Consider the following 27,184-nt stretch of genomic DNA (forward strand, 5'->3'; position numbering starts at 1 on the left):
TGTGTGTGTGTGTGTGTGTATGTATGTGTACACATATATACACACACACACACACACACACATATACATACACACACAGTTGAAGTAGGAAGTTTACAATACACTTAGGTTGGAGTCATTAAACCTCGCTTTTCCACCACTCCACACATTTCTTGTTAACAAACTATAGTTTTGGTAAGTCGGTTAGGACATGTACTTTGTGCATGACAAGTAATTTTTCCAACAATTGTTAACAGACACAGTGAATTTTAAGTGAAATAATCTATCACAATTCCAGTGGGTCAGAAGTTTAGATACACTAAGTTGACTGTGCCTTTAAACAGCTTGGAACATTCCAGAAAATGATGTCATGGCTTTAGAAGCTTCTGCTAGGCTAATTGACATAATTTGAGTCAATTGGAGGTGTACCTGTGGATGTATTTCAAGGCCTACCTTCAAACTCAGTGCCTCTTTGCTTGACATCATGGGAAAATCAAAAGAAATCAGCCAAGACAGCAGAAAAGAAATGTAGACCTCCACAAGTCTGGCTCATCCTTGAGGGCAATTTTCAAACCCCTGTAGGTACCACGTTCATCTGTACAAACAATAGTACGCAAGTATAAACACCATGCGACCACGCAGCCGTCATAGGGCTCAGGAAGGAGACACGTTCTGTCTCCTAGAGATGAACATACTTTGATACGAAAAGTGCAAATCAATCCCAGAAAAACAACAGCAAAGGACCTTGTGAAGATGCTGGAGGAAACAGGTGCAAAAGTATCTATATCCACAGTAAAACGAGTCCTATATTAACATAACCTGAAAGGCTGCTCAGCAAGGAAGAAGCCACTGCTCCAAAACCGCCATAAAAAAGCCAGACTACGGTTTGCAACTGCACATGTGGACAAAGATCGTAGTTTTTGGAGAAATGTCCTCTGGTCTGATGAAACAAAAAAAACAACTGTTCGGCCATAATGACCATTGTTATGTTTGGAGGAAAAAGGGGGATGCTTGCGAGCTGAAGAACACCATCCCAACCGTGAAGCATGGGGGTGGCAGCATCATGTTGTGGGGGTGCTTTGCTGCAGGAGGGACTGGTGCACTTCACAAAATAGATGGCATTATGAGGCAGGAAACTTATGTGGACATATTTTAGCAACATCTCAAGACATCAGTGAGGAAGTTAAAGTTTGGTCGCTAATGGGTCTTTCAAATGGAGAATGACCCCAAGCATACTTCCAAAGTTGTGACAAAATGGCTTAAGGACAACAAAGTCAAGGTATTGGAGTGGCCATCACAAAGCCCTGACCTCAATCCCATAGAAAATGTGTGGTCAGAACTTAAAAAGCGTGTGCAAGCAAGGAGGCCTACAAACCTGACTCAGTTACACCAGCTCTGTCAGGAGGAATGGGCCAAAATTCACCCAACTTGTTGTGGAAAGCTTGTGGAAGGCTACCCAAAATGTTTTGACCCAAGTTAAATTATTTAAAGGCAATGCTACCAAATACTAATTGAGTGTATGTAAACTTCTGACCCACTGGGAATGTGATGAAAGAAATACAAGCTGAAATAAATCCTTCTCTCATTCTGACATTTCACATTTTTAAAATAAAGTGGTGATCCTAACTGACCTAAAACGGGGAATTTTTACTTGGATTAAATGTCAGGAATTGTGAAAAACTGAGTTTAAAAGTATTTGGCAAAGGTCTATGTAAACTTCCGACTTCAACGGTACACACACACACACGCATTATATATAGAACAAAAATGTAAATGCAACAATTTCAAAGATTTTACTGCGTTACAGTTCATATAAGGAAATCAGTCAATTTAAATGTATTCATTAGGCCCTAATCCATGGATTCCACATGATTGGCAATACAGATATGCATATGTTGGCCACAGATACCTTTAAAAAAATTAGGGGCGTGGATCAGAAAACCAGTCAGTATGGATATTGGCGGGAACTGGAACACTGTAGTAGACGTCGACCCATAGCATCCCAAACATTGTCAATGAGTGACATGTCTGGTGAGTATGCAGGCCATGGAAGAACTGGGACATTTTCCGCTTCCAGAAATTGTGTACAGACCCTTGCGATATGGGGCCGTGCATTATCATGTCGAAACATGAGGTGATGGTGGCGGTTGAATGGCACAACAATGGGCCTCAGGAGCTCTTTGTATTGAAAGTGCCATTGATAAATTGCAATTGTTTTCGTTGTCCATAGCTTATACCTGCCCATACCATAACCCCACCATGGGGCACTCTGTTCACAAAGTTGACATCAGCAAATCGCTCGCCCACACGATGCCACATTTGTGGTTGTGAGGCCAGTTGGACATACTGCCAAATTCTCTTACAAAACGTTGGAGGCGGCTTACGGTAGAGAAATGAACATTCAATACTCTGGCAACAGCTCTGGTGAACATTCCTGCAGTCAACATGCCAATCGCATGCTCCCTCAAAACTGGAGGCATCTGTGGCATTGTGTTGTGTGACAAAACTGCACATTTTAGTGTGGCCTTTTATTGTCCCCAGCACAAGATGCACCAGTGTAATGATGCACAATGTCGATCACGCCCCGACTTCGGGAAGCTGCAACGTGACATAAATCAAGCACACCCATCTCATTAGTGGTGGTGAGATAATGTATCTTAAAGTCAGACTAATTTGCAATTGACTGTCACAGTTTGAGAAGACAATCAGAAAACTGTTATGTTTTTCAATTGACTGCCATAGCCCCAAATAAAAAAGTAAACAGGCTTTTAATTACAATTTTTTTCACATGGTTGCAAGATTTTTTAGATATCAGAATTGGGTCGTGGGCCAAAAAAGTCTGGGAACCCCTGCTGTAGGCTGTTTCGTCATTGTTGGTATTCAGGCTACCACTTGTGTCATCTGAAAACTTGATGATTGAGTTGGAGACATGCCTGGCCATGCAGTCATGGTTGAACAGGGAGTACAGGAGGGTGCTGAGCACGCACCCTTGTGGGACCCCCTTGTTGAGGATCAGCATAGCGGAGGTGTTGTTGCCTACCTTCACCACCTGGGGTCGGCCCGTCAAGAGGTCCAGGACCCCGAGCTTAGTGATGAGCGTCGATTGCACTATGGTGTTGAAGGCTGAGCTGTAGTCACTGAACTGCATTCTTACATGGGTATTCCTCTTGTCCAGATGGGATAGGGCAGTGCGATGGCGATTGCGTCTTCCGTGGATCTGTTGGGGAAGTATGCAAATTGTAGTGGGTCTAGGGTGTCGGGTAAGGTGATATATTCCTTAAGTAGCCTCTCAAAGCACTTCATGATGACAGAAGTGAGTGCGTCGGGGAAATAGTAATTTATAGTTCAGTTACTTTTGCTTTCTTGGGTACAGGAACAATGGTGGACATCTTGAAGCAAGTGGGGACCACAGACAGATAGGATAGATTGAATATGTCCGTAAACATTCCAGCCAGCTGGTCTACAAACTCATTGAAATGTGTGCACACATACAATCAAGTAGGATATCAAATTGATAAAACTAAATACAGTTAAAATATAACAAAGATTAAAGTTCCAGTAGCCCATTGTTTTATTTCAGAATTTTCTAAATTAATTTTGACATTAACATCAAAGATCCTTCCTCTTCACATTCACATAACAAAAAATAAATAGTATCGAACCATAAACTCCCTTTTATTAAAAGGTTAGAGCTTTTACAAAGAAAAATACAGTGAATACACTATCAACATGATTTACAATCCAATCATTAGAAGTTAAAGTAGTAGTTAACATCTGCATATTTCTATACATTTTATTCCACTATGATCTGGGAACAGCGGCAAAAAAAAAAGTGGTTAATCAGTCGAGTAAGGTGCTATCGCTTGTTATTTGTTAAATTTTCCATTGTTTTCTACATTTAATTCACAAATTATGATTTAAATAACAGCAATCTCTTCACAAGGCAGTGCACTACGAAGTGGTGAGCCAGAATGGGTGCGTGTGGCAAAGAAGTCATGAGTATGCCGTGAAGAAATGGGACAGAATCACCCTGACAATTCACCCAGTTATATAAAACGGTGTCAGAGCCAAGACAGAGACCAGCCATACAATAACAAAGGGCGATTTTAAAACATTTTGAAACAAAAAATGTGTTTCTTATTGGACAAGTTCAAGGAGTACATCCGTTTCAAAACGTTTTCAAACTACTGAACACGACCCAGATGCTCATAGCCAAGACAGCCTGTGGTTCACATACAACATTTTTGCCAAATATTTAAGTTGGTGTCCAGTGCATTAAAATAACACACTCAGGACACGGTTATGTGTGTCACTTGCATGTTTGATTTGACTGCAAATAGACACGTGACCTAAACATTTCATGAGTGAAAGCTATATTTCATCTAACTTTATTACACTTCCACTGTTCCTGTGAAGAAATCATACCGAGAGGCCTGTTGGATATGCCTGAGAAGCAGAGGACACAAAAAGGTCAGAAGTGGCAGATCTCATTCAATGCCAAATCAACAGGCTGGTGTTTATCAGGTCACGCGACAGAAAAGGTTTTGCAAAATTTTGCTATGAGAAACGAGAATGAGGACAAGTCCAGGTTGTCCCTCCCGGTTCGAGTCCTTTTCTTCCATGTGGTGCCTTACACAACCCGTTTGTTTTCTGGCAAGCCTTTTTCCCTTCTCCCCCCTCCAATCGGTCTGTCTGAAACTAAGCTTAGAACTTATCTTGACTTGACTCTGGGCTTGTCTGTTTGGTGTCTAGATTTTTAAGATACAATGTTGCCTATTACCAAACATATTTTTGCTCAAAACACAGTGCTGACCATTTGCGGTTGTGCATGGACATGGTTCATATTTTACTTTTGATTCACAGTCGTTTTGCTACGCTCACTCCAGCGGTTTTAAAATATAGCCAACATCATTTGGGACAGGTGGTGCAATATTTAGCGTCAAACTTTTAACAAAATATCTAGAATGACAAAACTGAACCCTATAAAACTAGGGTTGCATTGGTGTTGAGTTAATTACGTTAACTACTACTTGTTATTGTATTATTTTCCTCTTATTCACTTAACATGAATATACAGTATATTTCTTAGGGCTATGGGCCTGGGACATGACCTTATACTGTATATTCGGGTTCATTCATACTTTGCAAGTACGCCATTTGAAAAAGTTCCCTGCATCATACTGTATATGCATGTATACACGCCGAGCATTCATTAAAATCAACTAGTTTGGACACTTAATCGTTTGATCTTTAATCATGGAGTTATTAGTTATTCTCTATACGACAAAAAAGGAAAGTGATACCTTTCAGAGGGAGTGATTTTCACAAGCTGTTTTAGTTAATTTCCGAATTATCTCATTCTTAAAATGTACTCCGAAAATGTACTCTTCACCTAGCCGCTGTCCTTGACACGCTGCTGACACTCCCACGTCATTAGTAACTCACTCGGTTTGCCATAAAAATAAAAACAAAGTTATTAGCGCATACATTTTAACCACTATACAGCTCAAATCAGTACTGTGCTGATCCTGAATTTTTGGGAAAGAAAAGGTCCGTCAAAATGACAACAAGCCAGGGTCGTCTTCAGTAGGCACAAAAACAAACAGTTTCAAACAGAAAACAAAAAGGGCTTGAGCACTAAGACAAAACGTTGTCACTTTTCTTCCATTTGAGGCCTAATGAATACGACCCTGTTTTACTACAATGATTCCAGGCTATAAAAAAAAGCATTCTGGGTTGAAATCAATAGAGACTTGATTAAAAACTGACTTATAAACAAAAACTTTGGATTGCAGTAAATAATTAATCTCTGGTTTATCTATATTAAGGGCATAAACAGCTGACTAGAAAACTATTCTATTGCACGTAAAAAATATAGCTTTTCATCTTTGCAACATTCACAAATACCTTTTGCCACAACACGGTGGTGTGCCAGCAAAGTAGATGCTTTAAGTGTCAATATTTCTTTCAGAAAGCGACATGTTAAATCAAGTAATACTGTAAATCTCTAAAATGTCAAATCGATGAGAGGTCAATGTCTTTTTGGAAGAATCCGCAGCACTCGATCCTAGCATTAATTCATCCATCCATTCATACACTTAACAAATCAGGGCTCAGGGAGAGGAAGGGAAGAAATGACAGCTGACATTGTACTGCATATTGAATAGTCGCCGTGATTATTAACTACTGTGGCGCGGTGTGGAGATGAGACAGAGACAGACGTGAGTTGGGGAGGGAACATCCCCTCTTCCTCTCAATCCCTACCTCTTTCTTCCTCCCCCTCTCGCTTCCTCCTCCTCCTCTCTTCCCAGACACGTGGGCTGAATAAGGCAAGCTGCAACAGGGTCACACAATTTAGGAGGTGAAAGGTAAATCAGTCAGTATGAAGGGTCATCACCATGGAGACGGACTTGACTCCACCTTAGGTGTCGGGGGTGTCTCTATAATGGGGCTCGGGACTGCAGAAAGGAGTGGATGTCAGTTTCTGCCCTTACAAAGAGAGCCAGGACCTGGGGGGAAAAGTGCTGTTGCCTAAAACCTAGACAGAACAAAGTGCTGGAGAGCGTAACGTCGTGTGGAAAACGGCTCCTCGTGGCGGCCATTTTGGCGTCCCTATGTTACTACTCCTGTCCGAAGCCCTCAGTTTCCTCAATGGCAAACATCAGCTTTTCCTTCAGCTGCTCGTAGCTCTTGTAGGGGGGCAGGTCCAGTCTATTAAAGCTTTACAAACACAAAAGGAACACAGAATGAGACAATTACATTGTAAATAGACAAATGATACAGACTTCCCAGTTGGTAAGAGCATGGCACTAGAAACACAAAGATTGTGGGGTTCAATCCTGCGGGGATCACAGACACATAGTAAACATTTATGTTCTCACTGTACAGAGTTGCTTTTGATAAAAGTGGCATAAAATGTATTAGATATTTGATAACAAAATTCATTGTTTGAAGAAAGAGAGGAAAGGTTGTCTATGGTTGAATTGAAAACAACAAAGAAGTCTTGTGTGGCAGGGCAATGTTTAATATTCAGTCCGTGAAAGTGCTTAAAAACTACCTGTGAGTAACTCCATGAAGGAACTTACCAAGTGTGACTTCTTGGAAGCCAGTTTTCTTTGCCCACCTTCTCAATGCAGAACTTCTGTGGGCCATTACTCCCTAAAAAGCAACAAAAAAATTACTCTATACAACTCTCCTCACTTCTCATCCACACAAGTAACATAACATTCCTCAATGTCTGTAATTGGGCCTGGTCTAGCAGTCCATACTTGTTTGTCCATTTCCATCTAAAGCTAACTACCAAAATAAAAAGACACATTTGAGTAAATAAGGGATACAAAGTATATTGAAAGCAGGTGCTTCCACACAGGTGTGGTTCCTGAGCTAATCAAGCAATTATCATCCCATGGTTAGGGTCATGTATACTAATGCCCAGTTGCCCAATATTTTGGCTATCATGACTAGAAGAAGAGATCTCAGTGACTTTGAAAGATGGGTCTCAAAAGGAGCATAGGGGGTTGAAAGGGTTGTGTGTGTGTGTGTCTGTCTCAGTCACCAGATCTCAACCCAATTGAACACTTATGGGAGATTCCGGTGCAGCACCTGAGACTGCGTTTTCCACCACCATCAACAAAACACCAGATGATGGAATTTCTCATGGAAGAACTGCATCTCATCCCTCCAACAGAGTTCCAGAGAATCTATGCCAAGTCGCATGAAAGCTCTTCTGGTATCTCGTGGTGGTCCAACGCCCTATTTAAGACACTTACTACTGGTGTTTCCTATATTTTGGCAGATAAATGAAATTCCCCCCCAAAATATTTATTTGAATCCTCAACTTCAATGGATTACTTGCTCGGTATCCATAAACAATCCCTTTAGGTGTGAGTTAAGTTGAAAGAATAGAACAAAACATATCTTATATTGGGACGACAGGGGTTAGCCAGCCTTCTCTCTAACTTTTTCAAATACATGTATTATTTATTCTACAACGTACCCATGAGGTCAGCGAAGCCACCCATGGGAAGCCGACAGGTGCCGGTGACAAACTGCAGCAGCCTCATACGTTTCTCATTGTCCATCTCCTTCACAAACTGGAATTAACATTTTCACGTCAGAACATTTAAGCGTCAAACTATGCCAAACACCCCTTCACAATATTCCATAATTCATGAATGAATGAACTGCTTCATTAAACGGTGGAGCCATGCTGACCTGCCAGAACCAGAGGATCTGCTTGCTGCTGCGTGCATAGTGCCTGTAGATGGTGTGCCTCTGCCAGTCCACCAGGTCTATCTCCTGCATGCCACACAGCATCACCTGGTTGGGGACGGACCGGGGGGACGGGGGACGGACCGGGACAGATATTACATTACACCATACTCAAAATGGGGAAGAGCTGTACACTCCGGGAGAGTGAGTTTTTACCCTGAGTGAGTTTTGAACCCAGTCCACCAGGTCTACTCCTGCATGCTACACAGCAACACCTGGTGGGGGGACCGGATATCACTTTGGGAGAATTTTGTTTTTTAACCCGCTGCTGTGGTGAATGACCACTGCTGGTTTCCAAATTGACCCCGAGAATCAACAGTCTAGGGCCGAGGCACTTGATACTTCAGTGCAAGACATTAGCACTAGAAAGGAAAGGTTTAAATACTGAAGGTAGGTCTCTGTTTAACAGCCATACGGTTTGATTAAAATGAAGCCTCTATTTGGATAGTCCCCTAACAGATGGTCTAAAAAAAACACTGAGTTAGCATGAAGCTCTGTGAGTGGTTTTAACATTACAGAAACTAATTTGATCAGTCTACGAATTAACCCATTGTGTACCTCCAGTTCCTTCGCGTCAAAGTACTGCAGGTACTGCTGGGGGAGGACCTCATTAAAGCCCTCGAAGAAGGCCTGGGTCTGCTCCTCCACCCCTCTGGACAACCTCCACTCTGCCACCAGCCTGAAGGAAGGACACAGACACACAGGGGGACACAAAGAAAGACAGACACGCGCACACATGTGTCAGAAAATGTGCTTTCTTCTGTTGGAAAAAACATCTGATAAAGTGTTCACACACACACACACACACAGAGATTTCTACACTTAACAAAAATATAAATATAAACGCAACATGCAACAATTTCAAAGATTTTACTGAGTTACAGTTCATATAAGGAAATCAGTCAATTGAAATACATTCATTAGGCTCTAATCTATAGATTACACATGACAGGGAATACAGATACGCATCTGTTGGTCACAGATACTTAAAAAAAAAAAAAATAGGGGTGTGAATCAGAAAATCTGTCAGAATCTTGTGTGACCACAATTTGCTTAATGCATAGAGTTGGTCACAGGCTGATGATTGTGTACTGTGGAATGTTGTCCCACTCCTCTCCAATGGATGTATGAAGTTGCTGGGAACGGGAAGATGCTGTTGTACTCGTCGATCCAGAGCATCCCAAACATGCTCAATGGGTTACATATCTGGTGAGTATGCAGGCCATGGAAAAACTGGGACATTTTCAGCTTCCAGGAATTGTGTACAGACCCTTGCGACATGGGGATGTGCATTATCATGCTGAAACATGAGGTGATGGCTGCAGATGAATGGCACTAAATGGCCCTCAGGATCTCATCACGGTTTCTCTGTGCATTCAAATTGTCATTGATAAAATGTAATTGTGTTTGTTGTTCGTAGCTTACGCCTGCCCATACCATAACCCCACTGCTACCATTGGGCACACAACTCACAACTGTGACATCAGCAAACCGCTCGGCCACACAACACCATACACATAGTCTGCGGTTGTGAGGCCGGTTGGATGCATTGCCCAATTCTCTAAAACGACGTTGGAGGCAGCTTATGGTAGAGAAATGAACATTCAATTCTCTGGCAACAGCTCTGGTGGACATCCCTGCAGTCAACATGCCAATTGCACGCTCCCTCAAAACTTGAGACATCTGTGGCATTGTGTTGTGTGACAAAATTGCACATTTTAGAGTGGCCTTTTATTGTCCCCAGCAAAAATGTGCACCTGTGTAATGATCACTCTGTTTAATCAGCTTCTTGATATGCCACACCTGTCAGGAGGTTGGATTATCTTGGCAAAGGAAACATTCTCACTAACAGGGATGTAAACAAATTTGTGCACAAAATATGAGAGAAATAAGCTTTTTGTGCATATGGAACATTTCTGGGATCCTTTTATTTCAGCTAATGAAACATGGGACCATCACTTTATATGTTGCATTTCTATTTTTGTTCAGTGTAGTTGGTTTTCAAAGCAATCCTACCTGATGTATTCCTCTTTGTTTTCCTCAGTGACCAAGACATTGCCTCCGTCTGGCTTCAGCTCGTGAGTGGTGACCTCCCCCAGGATCTCCTTGTCCACAGAGAAGTACATCTCCAGACCACACTCCTCCAAGTTGTTATCCCTGGTGGTTGGGAATCACAAGAGGGCAGTCATCCTCATCAGCTCCTCCTCTGCGCCATCAATCGTTATAGTCATACATTTTCCTCTTCTCTCTTCCTTATAATTATTCTTACACTTATCTCCCAATCATCCTCACTCAATAACAATCAACAGCAGTTTCCATTTATGAGGAAAGCTGTTCACACCAATTCCCATTTCTACTCCCAATTCCCGGACTCACTTGATCCAGATGAGGGAGTTGTAGAATTCCGGGTCGATGGATTCCAGGTCCTTCAGGGCCAGGGGTTTGTTCAAGATGCGCTTGTAGAAGGGCAGGGAGAATCCCGTGTCGATGAACTTCCCATGGAACAAGGCCTGGAGAGAAACATAATGAACCAGGGATGTGAAGGGCTGTTGCGGTGACAGTATTACCGCCACACCGTCAGTCATCAGTCATGACCGCAGTAAAATTCTACGTGACCGTTGGGTCACGGTAATCTCCTCTTATGCACTCTGGACATTCATTGGTAGTACACAACTCGCTAACGATCATCAGGTCGCTAATAGCCTGGTACTCAGGGCTCCATCGTCTCTCTAACCACTCTGACATGAATGCAAATGCAGTTGAAAATCACATCAAACACTTACCACTAAAACAGTATGTGGTTTTAAAACTCACTCTCACTGTGATTGATCAATTTGAAGAAAAGAGTTTAAAAAAAAAATTTTCAACAGGTTGAAACCAGGTGGAAAACATGGTCGTTGTGGATGTTGTTTCAAAGCCTAACAAAATGGACAGCGCGTTCTAAGGTGATGATTAATTCAAAACATCCATATGCATATTAGAGCTTATGCATAGGCCTATATACAGAGCATTCGGAAAGAATTCAGACCTCTCCAATTTTTTCACGTTACAGCCATATTCTAAAAGTACTTTTTTTAAAATCCCCCCGCATCAATCTACACACAATACCCCATAATGACAAAGCAAAAACAGGTTGTTTGAAATACGGAAATATCACATTTACATAAGTATTCAGACCCCTAACTCAGTACTTTGTTGAAGCAGCTTTGCCAACAATAACAACCTCGAGTATTCCTGGGTATGACTCTACAAGCTTGGCACACCTGTATTTGGAGAGTTTCTCCCATTCTTCTCTACAGATCCTCTCAAGCTCTGTCAGGTTGGATGGGGAGCTTTGCTGCAAAGCTATTTTCAGGTATCTCTAGAGATAGTCAATCTGGTTCAAGTCCGGCTCTGGCTGGGACACCCAGGACATTAAGACTTGTCCCAAAGCCACTCATGCGTTGTCTTGGCTGTGTGCTTAGGGTCTTTGTCCAGTTGGAAGGTGAACCTTCACCCCAGTCTGAGGTCCTGAGCGCTCTGGAACAGGTTTTTAATCAATGATCTCTCTGTACTTTGCTCCGTTCATCTTTCCCTCGATCCTGACTAGGCTCCTAGTCCCTGCCAATGAAAAACATCCCCACAGCATGATGCTGCCACCACCATGATTCACTGTAGAGATGGTGCCAGGTTTCCTCAAGACGTGACGCTTGGAATTCAGGCCAGAGAGTTCAATCTTGGTTTCATCAGACCAGAGAATTGTTTTTCTCATGGTCTGAGAGTCCTTTAGGGGACCCTTTGGCAAACTCCAAGTGGGCTGTCGTGTGCCTTTTACTGAGGAGTAGCTTCCGTCTGGCCACTACCATAAAGGCCTGATTGATGGAGTGCTGCAGAAATGGTTGTCCTTCTGGAATGCTCACCCATCTCCACAGAGGAACTCTGGAGCTCTGTCAGTGACCTCCCTGACAAGGCCCTTCTCCCCCAATTGCTCTGTTTGGCTGGACAGCCAGCTGTAGGAAGAGTCCTGGTGGTTCTAAACTTCTTCCATTTAAGAATGATGGAAGCCTCTGTGTTCGCGGGTGACCTTCAATGCTGAAAACATTTTTTGGTACCCTTCCCCAGATCTGTGCCTCGACACAATCCGGTCTTGGAGCCCTACGGACAATTCCTTCGACCTCATGGCTTGGTTTTTGCGCTGACATGCAGTGTCAACTGTGGAACCTTACATAGACAGGTGTGTGCCTTTCCAAATCATGTCCAATCAATTGAATTTACCACAGGTGTACTCCAATGAAGTTGTATAAACATCTCAAGGATGATCAATGGGAACAGGATGGACCTGAGCTCAATTCCGCTTCTAATAGCAAAGGGTCTGAATACTTATGTAACTAAGTTGTTTTTATTTTTAATACATTTGCAAAAATCTCTAAAAACCTATTTTGGCTTCGTCATTATTGGGTATCGTGTGTAAATTGATGAAGAAAATGTTTTATTTTATACATTTCAGAATAAGGTTGTAATGTAACAAAATGTGGAAAAAGTCAAGGGGTCTGAATACTTTCCAAATGCACTGTATGAGCCCAAGCCTGAAAAAAACTGAATTAAAATAATGATTGTGTCTTTATACAAGACATAGCCTACCATATATTATACAAGGCAGAAAAACATTTTTTTTTTAAATACAGATTTAAGATATATTTGGTACATAATTGGTCAAGCCTACAACTACAGTGAATTTGTACTTGATTTTGAATAGCCTAATAATAGGGCATTTTCAATATTTTCATAATTAATAGGGTGACATTACCTTTCGCTACAGAATATCTCACCACTGAGTTTCCATCTCCTCCCCTCTCTCCTTAATTTCTTTATCCAGTGCGCAGAGAGAGGGGCTGTTAACAGTTTAATGAAATATGTTTAGTTGTGAAAACGTGATTGTCGATGTTCCCAACAGATTTCACTTGGTTTCCCAAAGCACTGGGTAGCTGCAGGAACAGGGTTGGAAAGCCCATGGCATACAGAGTTTGGACGGAATATCACCTGTTGTCCACAAGAGATGATTGTGGACTACAGGAAAAGGAGGACCGAGCACGCCCACATTCTCATCGACGGGGCTGTAGTGGAGCAGTTGAGAGCTTCAAGTTCCTCCACATCAACAAACTAACATGGTCCAAGCACACCAAGACAGTCGTGAAGATGGCACGACAAAGCCTATTCCCCCTCAGGAGACTGAAAAGATTAGGTGTGGTCCCTCAGATCCTCAAGGGGTTCTACAGCTGCACCATCGAGAGCATCCTGACTGGTTGCATCACTGCCTGGTCTGGTAACTGCTCGGCCTCCGACCGCAAGGCACTATAAAGGGTTGTTCGTATGGCCCAGTACATCACTGGGGCCAAGCTTCCTGCCATCCAGGACGTCTATACCAGGCGGTGTCAGAGGAAGGCATATTACCTCGACTAACCGGTGCCCCTGCACATTGACTATATATAGACTCCCTTTTGTTATTTTACTGCTGCTCTTGAATTATTTGTTACTTTAATTATATATTAATTTTTTTAGGTATTTTTTCTTAAAACTGAAATTGTTAATTAAGGGCTTGTAAGTAAGCATTTCACTGTAAGTGTTGTATTCGGCGCATGTGACAAATAACATTTGATTTAAAATAACCGGAGTAACCTATACCCGGCATGAGTGTAAAACATACTAGCGGGAAAGTGGCCTCCATTTGCTATTCTAGTGCATACAGAAGACATGTCTTTTTTGACTTGACCCTGTTCCTGCCCACTTGAAAACAGGCCATTCTAAATCTCAACTAATTTTACATATTGGTAAAGACGAGATTAAATTGAGAATAGTGTAATGGGTGAAAATATGATCACTTGAGAGAACAGCGTGTGCAGTGTGAGGCAAAGAGCCTATAGTCGCAACAAGCATCTCATACGTTTTGATTTCTAAGGCATTCTAAGATTTGTATCATTCACAACGAAAGTTGCCAAATAACTATAAATCTAGCTGTTTCAAATTATCACTTTTTTTAAATGTAGATGTTCCCAAAGGCACGCATCAGCAGCTTGTATGCGGGTAGGCTTGGAGATGCTAAACGTGTTTATGTTAATTAACGGTCAATTACCACGAGACCGGCAGTCTTGCATGACAATAACCAGCTGACAAAATGTCATGACCGCCACAGCCCAAGATGTGATCAGGAACAACAGTGTGGCTTATTTCAGGGTTGTGTTAATTCGGCACCAAACAAACTTAAAAAGGCCTAATGCAGACGTTTTTGTCTCAATATTAAATCATATCTGGGTAACAATTAAGTACTGTACTGTGACTGTTTATTTTAGACAATTTGAAAACAAAAACAGCTTTTTAGCCAAGAGCAATTTCTCAAGCAATAACTTTAACTGAACTGTCTGGGGTTGATCTGAGTGGGGAGGGGAAAACTGAAAACTAGCTGTTGTTGGCAGAGAGGTTTGGAACTCTTTCTTATTTGTCTGTTAACTAATTAACCACCTGGTGATGTCACCAGGCAGGCCAAAACTCCATCCCACCAAAACAGGTGGTCTTTTCAAACAGCTCTTACACTACAAGGCATTATCGTAATTTTCACAACTTCACAGTATTATTCCAACCAAATAGTGTGTAAATTCGACCTAAGTGGAAGTCAAGTTTCACCCCATAGAGAGTATTGAGGTAGGTACCATGGCAATGAATCGTCCAATGAACTTGAAGTACTTGAGGTGGTCAGGGTTGATGTAGGAGGCAGGGTTGATCTGGAGACAGTAGTTGTCCTTGCCGGCATACTCAAACAGGCAGTACATTGGGTTCAGCACCTCGTGGGATAGCAAGAAGAACCACTCCCTGAGAACACACACACACACCATATAACATACACACACACACATACACCATATAAGAATATTCCATACACGCACGCATAAAAAAAAGAAACATTCAATCTGCAATGATCTCTAATATGAGTTCATACTTAACCTATCAGAATTCACCTTGCCACTCCTCCGTAGTCCAAGCCTTCCTCTCCAGGGAAAATGATCCACAGTCTCCGCCTGAGATCTTGTGGATGAAAGCTCATCATCTGATTGATACAGAATTGGAAACAGTTACAACGTTTTAATATTCTTGGAACACAGCCCCTATATTCATCCGCTATTCTGTACCACAGGCCATGGTAAAAAAAAAAAAAAAATTGAGTACTGAAAGAAAATTACAAAACTATTTCTCTAACACTGAGGTCTTTTCAACTACTGTTATTTTTATTTATTCACAGGACTACAAAAACAGCCAGTGCAGTGGTGTCTTAATATATGATTATTTATTTATTTTGTAATATATCATTTTTTTATACACTTACTTGCTGGAATGAATCTTCAAAGAGGGTTTTGCGGGTGACTGTGATCTTGATGTGCTGTGGCATTGACAGTTGCTGGAAGACAAAGAGAATTACTCAATTTACGGCCCCAGGAACAAGAGGAATGACTATGGGTCCCAATTCTCTACCCTTCTGCCATAAATGACAAATCCTAACTTCCAATTAAGTCACATTTCTTAGTCATGCATTAATGTCAATGGGAAACTAAATGACAATTCGACTTAAGGGCAACTCCTAATTTTCACTTAAGCGTGCACGTGTTCACTTCCCTTCATGGATTTAATAGGAAAATTAGACTAGTGGAAGAAATATGGTGGAAGCCAGATCTGGGTTCAAATACTTGAGCTGTGCTTGATTGAGCTTGCCTGTTGCAATGGAACCAATACAAAAGTCCCAAAAAGTGCAAATCCACCCACGAGGCATTGCAGACAGGCTTAAGCAAACGCTCAAAGTATTGTAAAAATGTCTAATAATATTTTGACCCAGGTCTGGTGGAATCTCCCTCTAGCCCGGCATTAAATACACCAATCCTCCTTTGTAAGTGCATAATTTGGGAGAATTGGGACACAATGCCAAAGATTTTGCAGAATGAAATCTCTCGAATCTTGTTTTTAAGAGTGTCCAAATGAAAAACAAAAACAATACTTATTAGAAGGGCAGAGGTGGTTCTGAGGATAAAGTGCACACTACGATCTAGTAGTGATTGAAGATGCCGTACTGTATGGCTGCCGTCTTTTTGCGTTTATCTTTACTTTTCTTGCACGAAATGTATCCACTATGATTTCTTATGATCAACAAGAACTTTTGAACATCAGATCGGCAGTTACTACCCTCAATTCCGGCTTCAATTTAAACTACCGTCAATTCCGGACTATAAGCCGCAACTTTTTTCCCAGGCTTTGAACCTCGCGGCTTAAACAATGACGCGGCTAATATATGGATTTTTCCCGCTTTCAAATTTTTTTTCTCTCAAAAAAAAACATTCTGTGACGTGCTCAGTTTTTTGCCGGCATGACGCTTTCATTAGACCAATAAAATTGCCGAACGGGTTAAGGTCAAACAGCTTTTTTGTTTACTGTTTAGATTAAATCGAGCGCTCTCAAACTTCCCATCATTCTGATTACAGGAGTCATTTTGTCGCCCTCATCATGGCAAAGACACGGAGAAATGCATATGATGCAGCTTTCAAATTGAAGGCGATGGATCTGGCTGTTGGAAAAGGAAATAGAGCTGCTGCACGGGAGCTTGGTCTTAATTTAGTCGATGATAAGACGTTGGAAACAGCAGCGTGAGGAATTGACTCAGTGCAAAAAGACAACTAAAGCTTACTGCAAATTTTGTATTTTTTTGTTACAAGCCGTGTTTCGTTAAAGCCTATTTATTTTTGTTACAAGCCATGTTTCGTTAAAGCCTGTGTAAAGTTGATTTGTTTCAATGTACAGGTAGGCACCTGCGGCTTATAGACATGTGCGGCTTATTTATGTTCAAAATAATATATATTTTTTAATTCAGTGGGTGCGGCTTATATTCAGGTACGCTTAATAGTCCGGAAGTTATGGTAATCTGCCCTGGGCTCTGTGTAATTCCAATCCAATTTTCAGCCTATCCACACGCCGGCCACCTACTCCCTCCATTGTATTGGCCAGTCACTTGATAATAAAATGGACTCTCGTAATTGCAATATTCTGTGCTTTAATGAAACAGGGCTTTCGGACAAGAAACCCGCGCCCCTCAATGGACCCATGGCTATCGAACTAGATGGATTCTCCATTCATCGAGCAGACAGGACATTGGATTCAGGGAAATCAACAGCAAACGGTGTGCTGACTCTAGCGCGTGTACGTCTCGACCCATTGTTCACCCATCTTGGAATACCTCACCCATCTCGGAATACGTAGCTAGCGCATCTTGGAATACCTCAAGTTGGCACTTAAACTGTATGAGGCTATAAACAAGCAGGAAGCCATGCACCCGAAAGCTGCTTTCCTTGTTGCCGGTGATTTTAATTCTGCATCCTTCGCTACTAGGGGTGAGAAAGTCTTATACCATGGTTACTCTACACACAAGCAAACATACAAGGCCCTCGCTTGTCCCCCCTTAGGCAAAGCAGATCATGACTCTATACTCCTGCTTCCTGTTTACAAGCAGAAGCTGGTCCTCCATTTTGGAGATTATGCTACAAGACTGCTTTGCTAGCGCTGACTGGAACATGTTTTGGGACTCCGCCAACAGCATCAGCGAGCTAATGAGCTCAGTCACCAGCTTCATTAGGAATGCATCACCGATGTTGTCCAAAGTGTAGGTTCGCTGCTTCCCCAATCAAAATCCCAGCCTTGAGGTTGGTGCTAAAAGACAGTGCTACCGCACACAGGGTTATCGCAGCCAACACAAAGGCTATGGCTGAGGACACGAACATGTACAAGAACTCCCGCTACTACCTCTGCAGAGCCATCAAACAAGCAAAAGGACAATATAGGAACAAGGTGGAATCCTATTACACAGGCTCTGATGCCCAACGCATGTGGCAGGGGCTACAGTCCATTACGGATTACAAAGAAAGACCCAGCTGTGATCTGCCCAAATTTGCCTCTCTACCAGATGAACTCAATGCATTTTATGCACGGTTCGACAAACAACACCGAGCCGTGCACGAGTGCCCCCGCTGACCCAGTGGAGTGGGTGATCTTGTGCTACGCGGCCGACGTCAGTAAGGTTTTTAAATCAGGTCAAGACTCATTAGGACTCGGGGGGGCAAGACGGTATTCCAAGGTGCATTCTCAAAGCGTGTGCAGGACAGGTAGCAGGCATATTCACTGTCATTTTCAACCTCTCTTTGTCCTAGTCTGTAATCCCCACGTGTCAAGCTGAACACCATCATTCCTGTTCCTAAGAACTCTAAGACTACCTGCCACAATGACTACCACCCTATAGCACTCACATCTGTAATCATGAAGTGCTTTGAAAGGCTGGTTATGGAACAAATCATCTCCATCATCCCAGGCCCACTCCAATTTGCATACTGCTCAAACAGATCCATAGACGATGCAATCTCAAATTGCACTCCACACTGCCCTCACTCACCTAGATAAGAAAAATACCTATGTGAGAATGCTGTTCATTGACTACAACACCATAGTCATGGTGGCATGGGCCCTCAAATCCTCAAAATGTTCTACAGCTGCACCACTGAGGCCATCTTGACTGGCTACATCACTGCTTGGTATGGCAACTGCACCACCCTCGATCGCATGGCTCTACAGACGTTGGTGCAGACAGCCCAGTGCCGTCGCAAAGTATTCAGACCCCTTGACTGTTTCCACATTTTGTTACAGCCTTATTCTAAAATGGAATAAATATCAGCAATCTACTCACAATACCCCATAATGACAAAGCGAAAACAAGTTCTTAGAAATGTTTGCTAATTTACAAAATATAAAAAACAGAAATACCTTAGTAACATAAGTATTCAGACCCTTTGGAATGAGACTCGAAATTGACCTCGTCGAAGGAATTGTCCGTAGAGCTCCGAGACTGGATTGTGTTGAGGCAAAGATCTGGGGAAGGGTACCAAAAAATGTCTGCAGCACTGAAGGTCCCCAAGAACACAGTGGCCTCCATCATTCTTAAATGGAAGACGTTTGGAAGCACCAAGACTCTTCCTAGAGGTGACCGCCTGGCATAACTAATAAATCGGGGGAAAAGGACCTTGGTCAGGGAGGTAACCAAGAACCCGATGGTCACTGACAGAGCTCCAGAGTTCCTTCCAGAAGTACAACCATCTCTGCAGCACACCACCAATCAGGCCTTTATGGTAGAGTGGTCAGACGGAAGCCACTCCTCAGTGAAAGGCACATGATTGGAGTTTGCCAAAAGGCACCTAAAATACTCTCAGACCATGAGAAACAAGATTCTCTGGTCTGATGAAACCAAGATTTAACTCTTTGGCCTGAATGCCAAGCGTCACATCTGGAGAAAACCTGGCACCATCCCTACGGTGAAGCATGGTGGTGTGGGGATGTTTTTCAGTGGCAGGGAATAGGAGAGTAGTCAGGATCAAGGCAAAGATGAACGGAATAAAGTACAGAGAGATCCTTGACGAAAACCTGCACCAGAGTTCTCAGGACCTAAGACTGGGACGAAGGTTCAAATTCCAACGACTCTAAGCACACAGCCAAGACAACGCAGGAGTGGCTTCAGGACAAGTCTCTGAATGTCCTTGATTGGCCCAGTCAGAACCCGGACTTGAACCCAACATAAGATCTCTGGAGAAACCTGAAAATAGCTGTGTAACGACGCTCTCCATCCAACCTGACAGAGCTTGAGAGGATCTTCAGAGAAGAATATGAGAAACTCCCCAAATACAGGTGTGCCAAGCTTGTAGAGTCATACCCAAGAAGCCTCAAGGCTGTAATCGCTGCCAAAGGTGCTTCAACAAAGTATAAAGGGTCTGAATAGTTATGTATACTGTTTTTTATTTTTAATAAATTAACATTATGGGGTATTGTGTGTAGATTGATTAAATCGTTTTTTTTCCCTCATCAATTTTAGAACAAGGCTGTAACCTAACAAAACGTGTAAAAAGTCAAGGGGTCTGAATACTTTCCGAAGGCACTCTACATCAGTGGCACCGAGCTCCCTCCCATCCAGGACCTCTATATCAGGCCGTGTGAAAAGGGCCGGAAAATTGTTAAAGACCCAAACCATACTGTTCTCTCTGCTTCCGTTTGGCAAGTGGTACCGGAGCATCAAGTTTGACACCAACAGACTCCTGAACAGCTTCTATCCCCAAGCCATAAGACTGCTAAATAGCCAACAAAACAGCTACATGGACTTTCTGCATTGATGTTTATATTTGTTGCACTGTCTCTATGCACACACACACACACTCTATGCATATTTTACACACACACACACACACACACACACACACACACACACACACACACACACACACACACAATCATCAAATACGCTGCTGCTACTCTGATTATCATAAATCCTGATGCCTAGTCACCTTACTAACCTACATATCTAACCCTACCACGCCAGTATCCCTGCACATTGTATATATGGTATTGACACTGACCCTGTATATAGCTTACTTACATTGTATTATTATTTGTATTTCCTGTGTTTTTGTTCAAGTGTACTTTTTCTTATTTCACATTTTTTTATAGTACTACTGCATTGTTGGGAAAGAGCAAGCACGTGTACTTGTGCACATGACAAAAACTTGAAACTAGGATTCAGGGTGTGTAGGGTACATACCTGACACCAGAACCTGAAGTACTGCACTTTGGCTTTGAAGTCCCTGACGTAGGTGATCTGGGGCCCGTTCTCACTGTGGGAAGCAAAGATGAAATGCATGAGCTTGTTGACGTGGGTCTCACTGGAGTACAACCTTTTACATCTTTGTATTGAGTGACACAATCGAACCTTCGCTAAGCCCCGCAAAAAAATTGCAGTGCTACGGTGGATAGCAAATGTTGCTAACCAAGCTCGAGTCATTACAACTCGGACAAATTCACGTTTCAAAAGCACAGAAGCCAAATGAGGGCAATGGCAAAAACAGTTTTCATTAAAAAAAATATTGTTGAAATGGCTAAATAATTGAACAGTGCACCAGGGAAAAAAAGGGAAAGGGGATACCTAGTCAGTTGCACAACTGAATGTATTCAACCAGAACGTGTTTTCCGCATTTAACCCAACCCCTCCGAGGTACGGGGGGACTGTCTTAATCGACTTCCGCGTCATCGGCACCCGGGGAGCAGTTGTTGTTGGGGGTTAACTGCCTTGCTCAAGGGCAGAATGGCAGATTTTTCAAACTTGCCGGCTCAGGAATTCAAACCAGCGACCTTTCAGTTCCTAGCCCATCGCTCTTAACCGCTAGGCTACCTGCCACCCCAGGGGTAATTGTGACTGTGAAACCTTAAAATGCATTGTTTGCTAACTGGTTACCGAGCGCTCCTTGAGTCTAGGGCTGGGCGATATGGCCAAAATATTAAATGGTATTTTTCACATTTTTGATGGTATTTTATGTTTTTGATTAATAAAAGTTCTACATTTGCTTTATGAGTAGTGCGTGACCCTAGGGTGGCAACACATATATTCTCAATTATTTGAATGGGTCTTTCTCCATTCTGATTGTTTAATAATGTTCAATTCAACTTCAACCTAAAAGAATTTCCTGCATTTCCTACACTCGTTTGAGATCATTCCACACTGCCACGAATTGGGAAAAAAAATACTAGGCCTTATTTTGAACCAAATGTTGCAATTGCGATTTAGATCAAAACACTTGAGTGAACTTTTGGAATCATGGAAATAGAATGTTTATTATAATTAGAAAATAAATAATAGTGGGCACTTCGAATACAGTGTTGTTTGACATGACAACGAATGAAAATGCCATGGACGAGTTATTGCGACAGGTTAGGAACAAAAGTGATGTTCCGTGTTTCCTAGGGGACGCTATAATCTTTGGCTACATGAAATCTTTATTCATATAAGCCAATATATTCATGCGTTGCCTATTCCTCTTTGATTTAGCAGATACTGTTGCATAAACAACATGCTGATTTAAGCCTCCACCAGTACTGGTATCAGGCTGTATTAGCTAGCTCCGTTCGCTCTGACTCTGCCAGCTAACTAGCGATTAGCATTAGTGGCTAACACGATTTAGCTTAACTTGCTAAGAAAATACAAACTAGCTGTTTGCAGATGTAAGAAACAAACTAATATTGTAATTATAGAACGCTTGTGGATTTATATTAAGATCAAAGTGTAAACATCGTTGCATGTACCATGCAGACTGAACGAAAGTCGCTGGTGGTCAAGCAACAACAAACATGCTCCTTGAGTGACAGGGGGTGGGACTAGGTCTGTGTGGAAAGCGGCGAGCGGAGAGGGATGATTCAAGTAGCGGAGTAAACTATAAAAATGGACATTACACACGGCGTATCACATTTAACAAACCAAACATTCAAATACCGTTATAGAAGGTAAAGTAAAAACCTAAACCAGTCCGTGCATAAACACCGGTATATAGTAAAATATGGTATACCGCCCAGCCCTACTTGAGTCACCATTGAAACCTTTGCACCAGCTAGCCAATTAATATAACTTGTTTTCTCCTAATGCATGTTAGCTAGCCATGTTAGCTATTATGAATATAACTTATCTGCTATTGACATCAGGAGACAATGTGAGAGCACGTGTTGGCTCCAAATGTGGTTAGCTAGTAGCTTTGACTGCATGCTGACACCGCATTCAGAGCCATCCAGTGACTTGCATAATACAAACTTCATTTTACCAGGTTCACGTGAAGCAATTGTAATGACTGTCCACCACAACATTCCCAAGAGTCTCCTGATCCACAAGGGGTAGTCTGTGTTTAATTTCATTGTGTATTAAAAACAGTTTGCGATCATTGTGAGGGGTTTTCTCCAATGGTTTGAACTAGGATTTTGACTTCCTGGGAAAATGGAGGTGAGCTTAGGGAATGGTCAATTAGGTGGGTGAGTGCACCTGTGAACTTTGACTAATGCGATTTGTGGATTAAAATTAAGTATTTAAAATATGTGAGTGTGTTGGCACGTAAGTGAATGAGTAAGCGGGTCTAGAGATTAGAGAGCAGGCCAGCAATCAAAGGGTGAGTGAACACTTGAAGGTTTACTAGACTCACAGGGAGGATTTGCCCGTGCGAGGGTCGATGTAGGTGGTGGTTCTCCGGTTGTGGTCCACAAAGTAGGGGATGCCATCCACTGTGAACCTCATCTCCCAGCCTTCAGGTAGGGGCTTGTCATTCAGCAGCCTACAGGAGGGACAGAAAAACACACTTATTTACAGGGCATCGACAGTCATGCAAGAGCCTTATTTAACAGTACAATACTTGTGTTGTTTGTTTAAAGTTTAACTGACCCTTGTGTCCGTGGGTCCTCCCACTGAGTCATCCGCGTTGTGTGGTGAACAAAATAAACCCTGCCGTTGGTGTCTGTTCGCTTCTCTGCAGTAGACAAAAACAAACAGAAGGACGACACTTATAAAAATAGAGCCCTAAGGCAGCCCTTTTTTAAAATGTATGTTTAATATTGCAGATCGATTGTAGCTTCCATCAATGTAAATGTCTGCATCATTTCCAATCCCCCAGATCGATAGAAACGTTTGGACACCTACACATTCAAGGGTTTTTCTTTTTTTTTTTATTACTATTTTATACATTGTAGAAAAATAGTAATGACATCACAACTATGAAATAACACATATGGAATCATGTAGTATCCAAAAAAAAGCGTTAAACAAATCAAGATATATTTTAGACTCTTCAAAGTCGCCACCCTTTGGCTTGATGACCACTTTGCACACTCTTGGCATTCTCTCAACCAGCTTCAGCTGGAATGCTTTTCCAAATGTCTTGAAGGAGTTCCCACATATACTGAGCACTTGTTGGGTGCTTTTCCTTCACTCTACGGTCCAACTCATCTCAATTGGGTTGAGGTCAGGTGATTGTGGAAGCCAGGTCATTTGATGCAGCACTCCATCACTCTCCTTGGTCAAATAGCCCTTACACAGCCTGGAGGTGTGTTGGGTGATTGTCCTGTTGAAGAACAAATGATAGTGGGACTAAGTGCAAACCAGATGGGATGGCAGCAAAGCACCCCCACCTCCATGCTCATGGTAGGAACCACACGTGGAGATCATCTGTTCACCTACACGGCGTCTCACAAAGACATGGCGGTTGGAACCAATTTGGACCCATCAGACCAAAGGATAGATTTCCACCGGCCTAATGTCCATTGCTTGTGTTTCTTGGCTGAAGCAAGTCTCTTCTTCTTATTGGTGTCCTTTAGTAGTGGTTTCTTTGCAGCAATTCGACCATGAATGCCTGATTCACCCAGTCTCTGAACAGTTGATGTTGACATGTGTCTGTTACTTGAACTCTGAAGCATTTATTTGGGCTGCAATTTCTGAGGCTGGTAACTCTAATGAACTTATCCTCTGCAGCAAGAGGTAACTCTGGGTCTTCCTTTCCTGTGGCGGTCCTCATGAGAGCCAGTTCCATCATAGCGCTTGATGGTTTTTGCGACTGCACTTGAAGAAACTTTCAAAGTTCTTGAAATTTTCCACACTGACTGACCTTCATGTCTTAAAGTAATGATGGACCGTCATTTCTCTTTGCTTATTTGAGCTGTTCTTGCCATAATATGGGCTTGGTCTTTTACCAAATAGGGCTATATTCTGTATACCACCCCTACCTTGTCACAACACAACTTGATTGGCTCAAACGAATTAAGGAAAGAAATTGCACAAATTAACAAGACACACCTGTTAATTGAAATGCATTCCAGGTGACAAGCTGGTTGAGAGAATGCCAAGAGCGTGCAAAGCTGTCATCAAGGCAAAGGGTGGCTACTTTGAAGAAACTCAAATATATATATATATATATATATATATATATATATATATATATATATATATATATATATATATATACATAAAACCTTTTTGGTTACCACGTGTTATTTCATAGTTTTGATGTCTTCACTTATATTCTACAATGTAGAAAATAATAACAATAAACAAAAACCCTTGACTGAGTAGGTGTGTCCAAACCTTTGACTGGTACTGAATACACAGACACACAAGAATTCAGACCCCTTAACTTTTTACACATTGTGTTAGGTTACAGCCTTCTAAAATGTATAAACATTTTTCATAATAACAAAGCAAAACATGTTTTTAGAAATGTTGCCTATTTATAAAAAAAACCCTGGAAATATCACATTTACATAAGTATTCAGACCCTTTACTCAATACTTTGTTGAAGCATCTTTGGCAGCGATTACAGCCTCGAGTCTTCTTGGGTATGATGCTACAAACTTGGCACAACTGTATTTGGGGAGTTTCTCCCATTCTCTGCATATCCTCTCAACCTCTGTCAGGTTGGATGGGGAGCGTTGCTGCACAGCTATTTTCAGGTCTCTCCAGAGATGTTCGATCGGGTTCAAGTCTGGGCTCTGGCTGGGCCACTCAAGGACATTCAGAAACTTGTCCCGAAGCCACTCACGCGTCGTCTTGGCTGTGTGCTTAGGGTCATTGTCCTGTTGGAAGGTGAACCTTAACCTCAGTCTGAGGTCCTGAGCTCTCTGGAGCAGGTTCTGATCAAGGATCTCTCTGTACTTTGCTCCATTCATCTTTCCCTCGATCCTGACTAGTCTCCCAGTCCCTGCAGCTGGAAAACATCTCCACAGCATGATGCTGCCAGCACCATGCTTCAACGTGGGGATGGTGCCAGGTTTCCTCCAGACGTGACACTTGGCATTCAGGCCAAAAAGTTTAATCTTGGTTTCATCGGACCAGAGAATCTTGTTTCTCATGGTCTGAGAGTCTTTTGGACTGGGGCGCAGCGCAGTGGTGCCCTGCAGCGTTTGTTTGTTCCTTGTTTAAACTTGTTTAAACTCGTATATTTTTCACGCTTTTCTTTTAGTAATTTAAAAGTGCTTTATGTTGCATTAGATTACCGATTAGCCTATGGTAGAGCGACATGAAGTGCGTACAGTGGAGAATAATCTTGGATTACTTTTGCTGGTACCTGAAACAGCATGCAAACTTCTGAGAAAGTCAGCGGCACCAGACATCCGCTACAGCAGAAACTCTTTTACAATGTAATAACTCACGTTCGGGAGAATGGATCAAAGAGGACATACCTGCAGAGATCGTGAGACAAAACAACCTGGGCGAAGGACTACTAAGAAAGAAGAGGAAAAGGGGCAGGAAAGGCGGTGTGCAGCAGAGGTTGACTAGGAACAAAAAGATTCCGCTTCCAACTATCCTGCTCTCCAATGTCCAATCACTTAAGGGAAAAATGGACGAATTGAGGGCAAACTCATGGTATCTACAGTTGAAGTCGGAAGCTTACGTACACTTAGGTGGTAGTCATTAAAACTTGTTTTAACAGCCGAAGAACATCCCAACCGTGAAGCACGGGGTGGCAGCATCATGTTGTGGGGGTGCTTTACTGCAGGAGGGACTGGTGCACTTCACAAAACAGATGGCATCATGAGGAAGAAAAATTATGTGGCTATATTGAAGCAACATCTCAAGACATCAGTCAGGAAGTTAAAGCTTGGTCGCAAATGGGTCTTCCAAATGGACAACGAAGACAACAAAGTCAAGGTATTGGAGTGGCCATCACAAAGCCCTGAACTCAATCCTATAGAAAATTTGTGGGCAGAACTTAAAAAGCGTGTGCGAGCAAGGAGGCCTACAAACCTGACTCAGTTACACCAGCTCTGTCAGGAGGAATGGGCCAAAAATCACCCAACTTACTGTGCGGAGCTTGTGGAAGGCTAACCGAAACATTTGACTCAAGTTTAACAATTTAAAAGACAATGCTACCAAATACTAATTGAGTGTATGTAAACTTCTGACCCACTGGGAATGTGATGAAAGAAATAAAAGCTGAAATAAATCATTCTTCTCTACTATTATTCTGACATTTCACATTCTTAAAATAAAGTGGTGATCTAACTGACCTAAAACAGGGAATTTTTACTAGGATTA

The 27,184-nt window shown here is 42.2% G+C and overlaps 1 protein-coding gene across 2 annotated transcripts in view; it reads right to left on the minus strand.

Moving 5' to 3' along the window:
- Positions 1-3,526: 3,526 nt before the first annotated feature.
- The window catches only part of LOC106565280 (E3 ubiquitin-protein ligase Itchy), a 73,765-nt gene continuing 50,107 nt past the window's right edge, over positions 3,527-27,184 (minus strand). For both annotated transcript variants that reach the window (XM_045691403.1, XM_014132219.2), the window contains exons 12-24: positions 23,543-23,627; positions 23,307-23,435; positions 20,891-20,963; positions 15,605-15,676; positions 15,240-15,328; positions 14,934-15,093; positions 10,627-10,760; positions 10,267-10,407; positions 8,809-8,929; positions 8,194-8,298; positions 7,976-8,072; positions 7,065-7,137; positions 3,527-6,699 (exon numbers count right to left, since the gene is read on the minus strand). In XM_045691403.1, the coding sequence (XP_045547359.1) occupies positions 6,600-6,699; positions 7,065-7,137; positions 7,976-8,072; positions 8,194-8,298; positions 8,809-8,929; positions 10,267-10,407; positions 10,627-10,760; positions 14,934-15,093; positions 15,240-15,328; positions 15,605-15,676; positions 20,891-20,963; positions 23,307-23,435; positions 23,543-23,627 (1,379 nt within the window). In that variant the 3' untranslated portion in view covers positions 3,527-6,599. The remainder of the gene's footprint in view (positions 6,700-7,064; positions 7,138-7,975; positions 8,073-8,193; positions 8,299-8,808; positions 8,930-10,266; positions 10,408-10,626; positions 10,761-14,933; positions 15,094-15,239; positions 15,329-15,604; positions 15,677-20,890; positions 20,964-23,306; positions 23,436-23,542; positions 23,628-27,184) is intronic.

This window comes from Salmo salar, chromosome ssa12 (genome assembly GCF_905237065.1).
Source record: "Salmo salar chromosome ssa12, Ssal_v3.1, whole genome shotgun sequence".
NCBI classification, from domain to species: domain Eukaryota; kingdom Metazoa; phylum Chordata; class Actinopteri; order Salmoniformes; family Salmonidae; genus Salmo; species Salmo salar.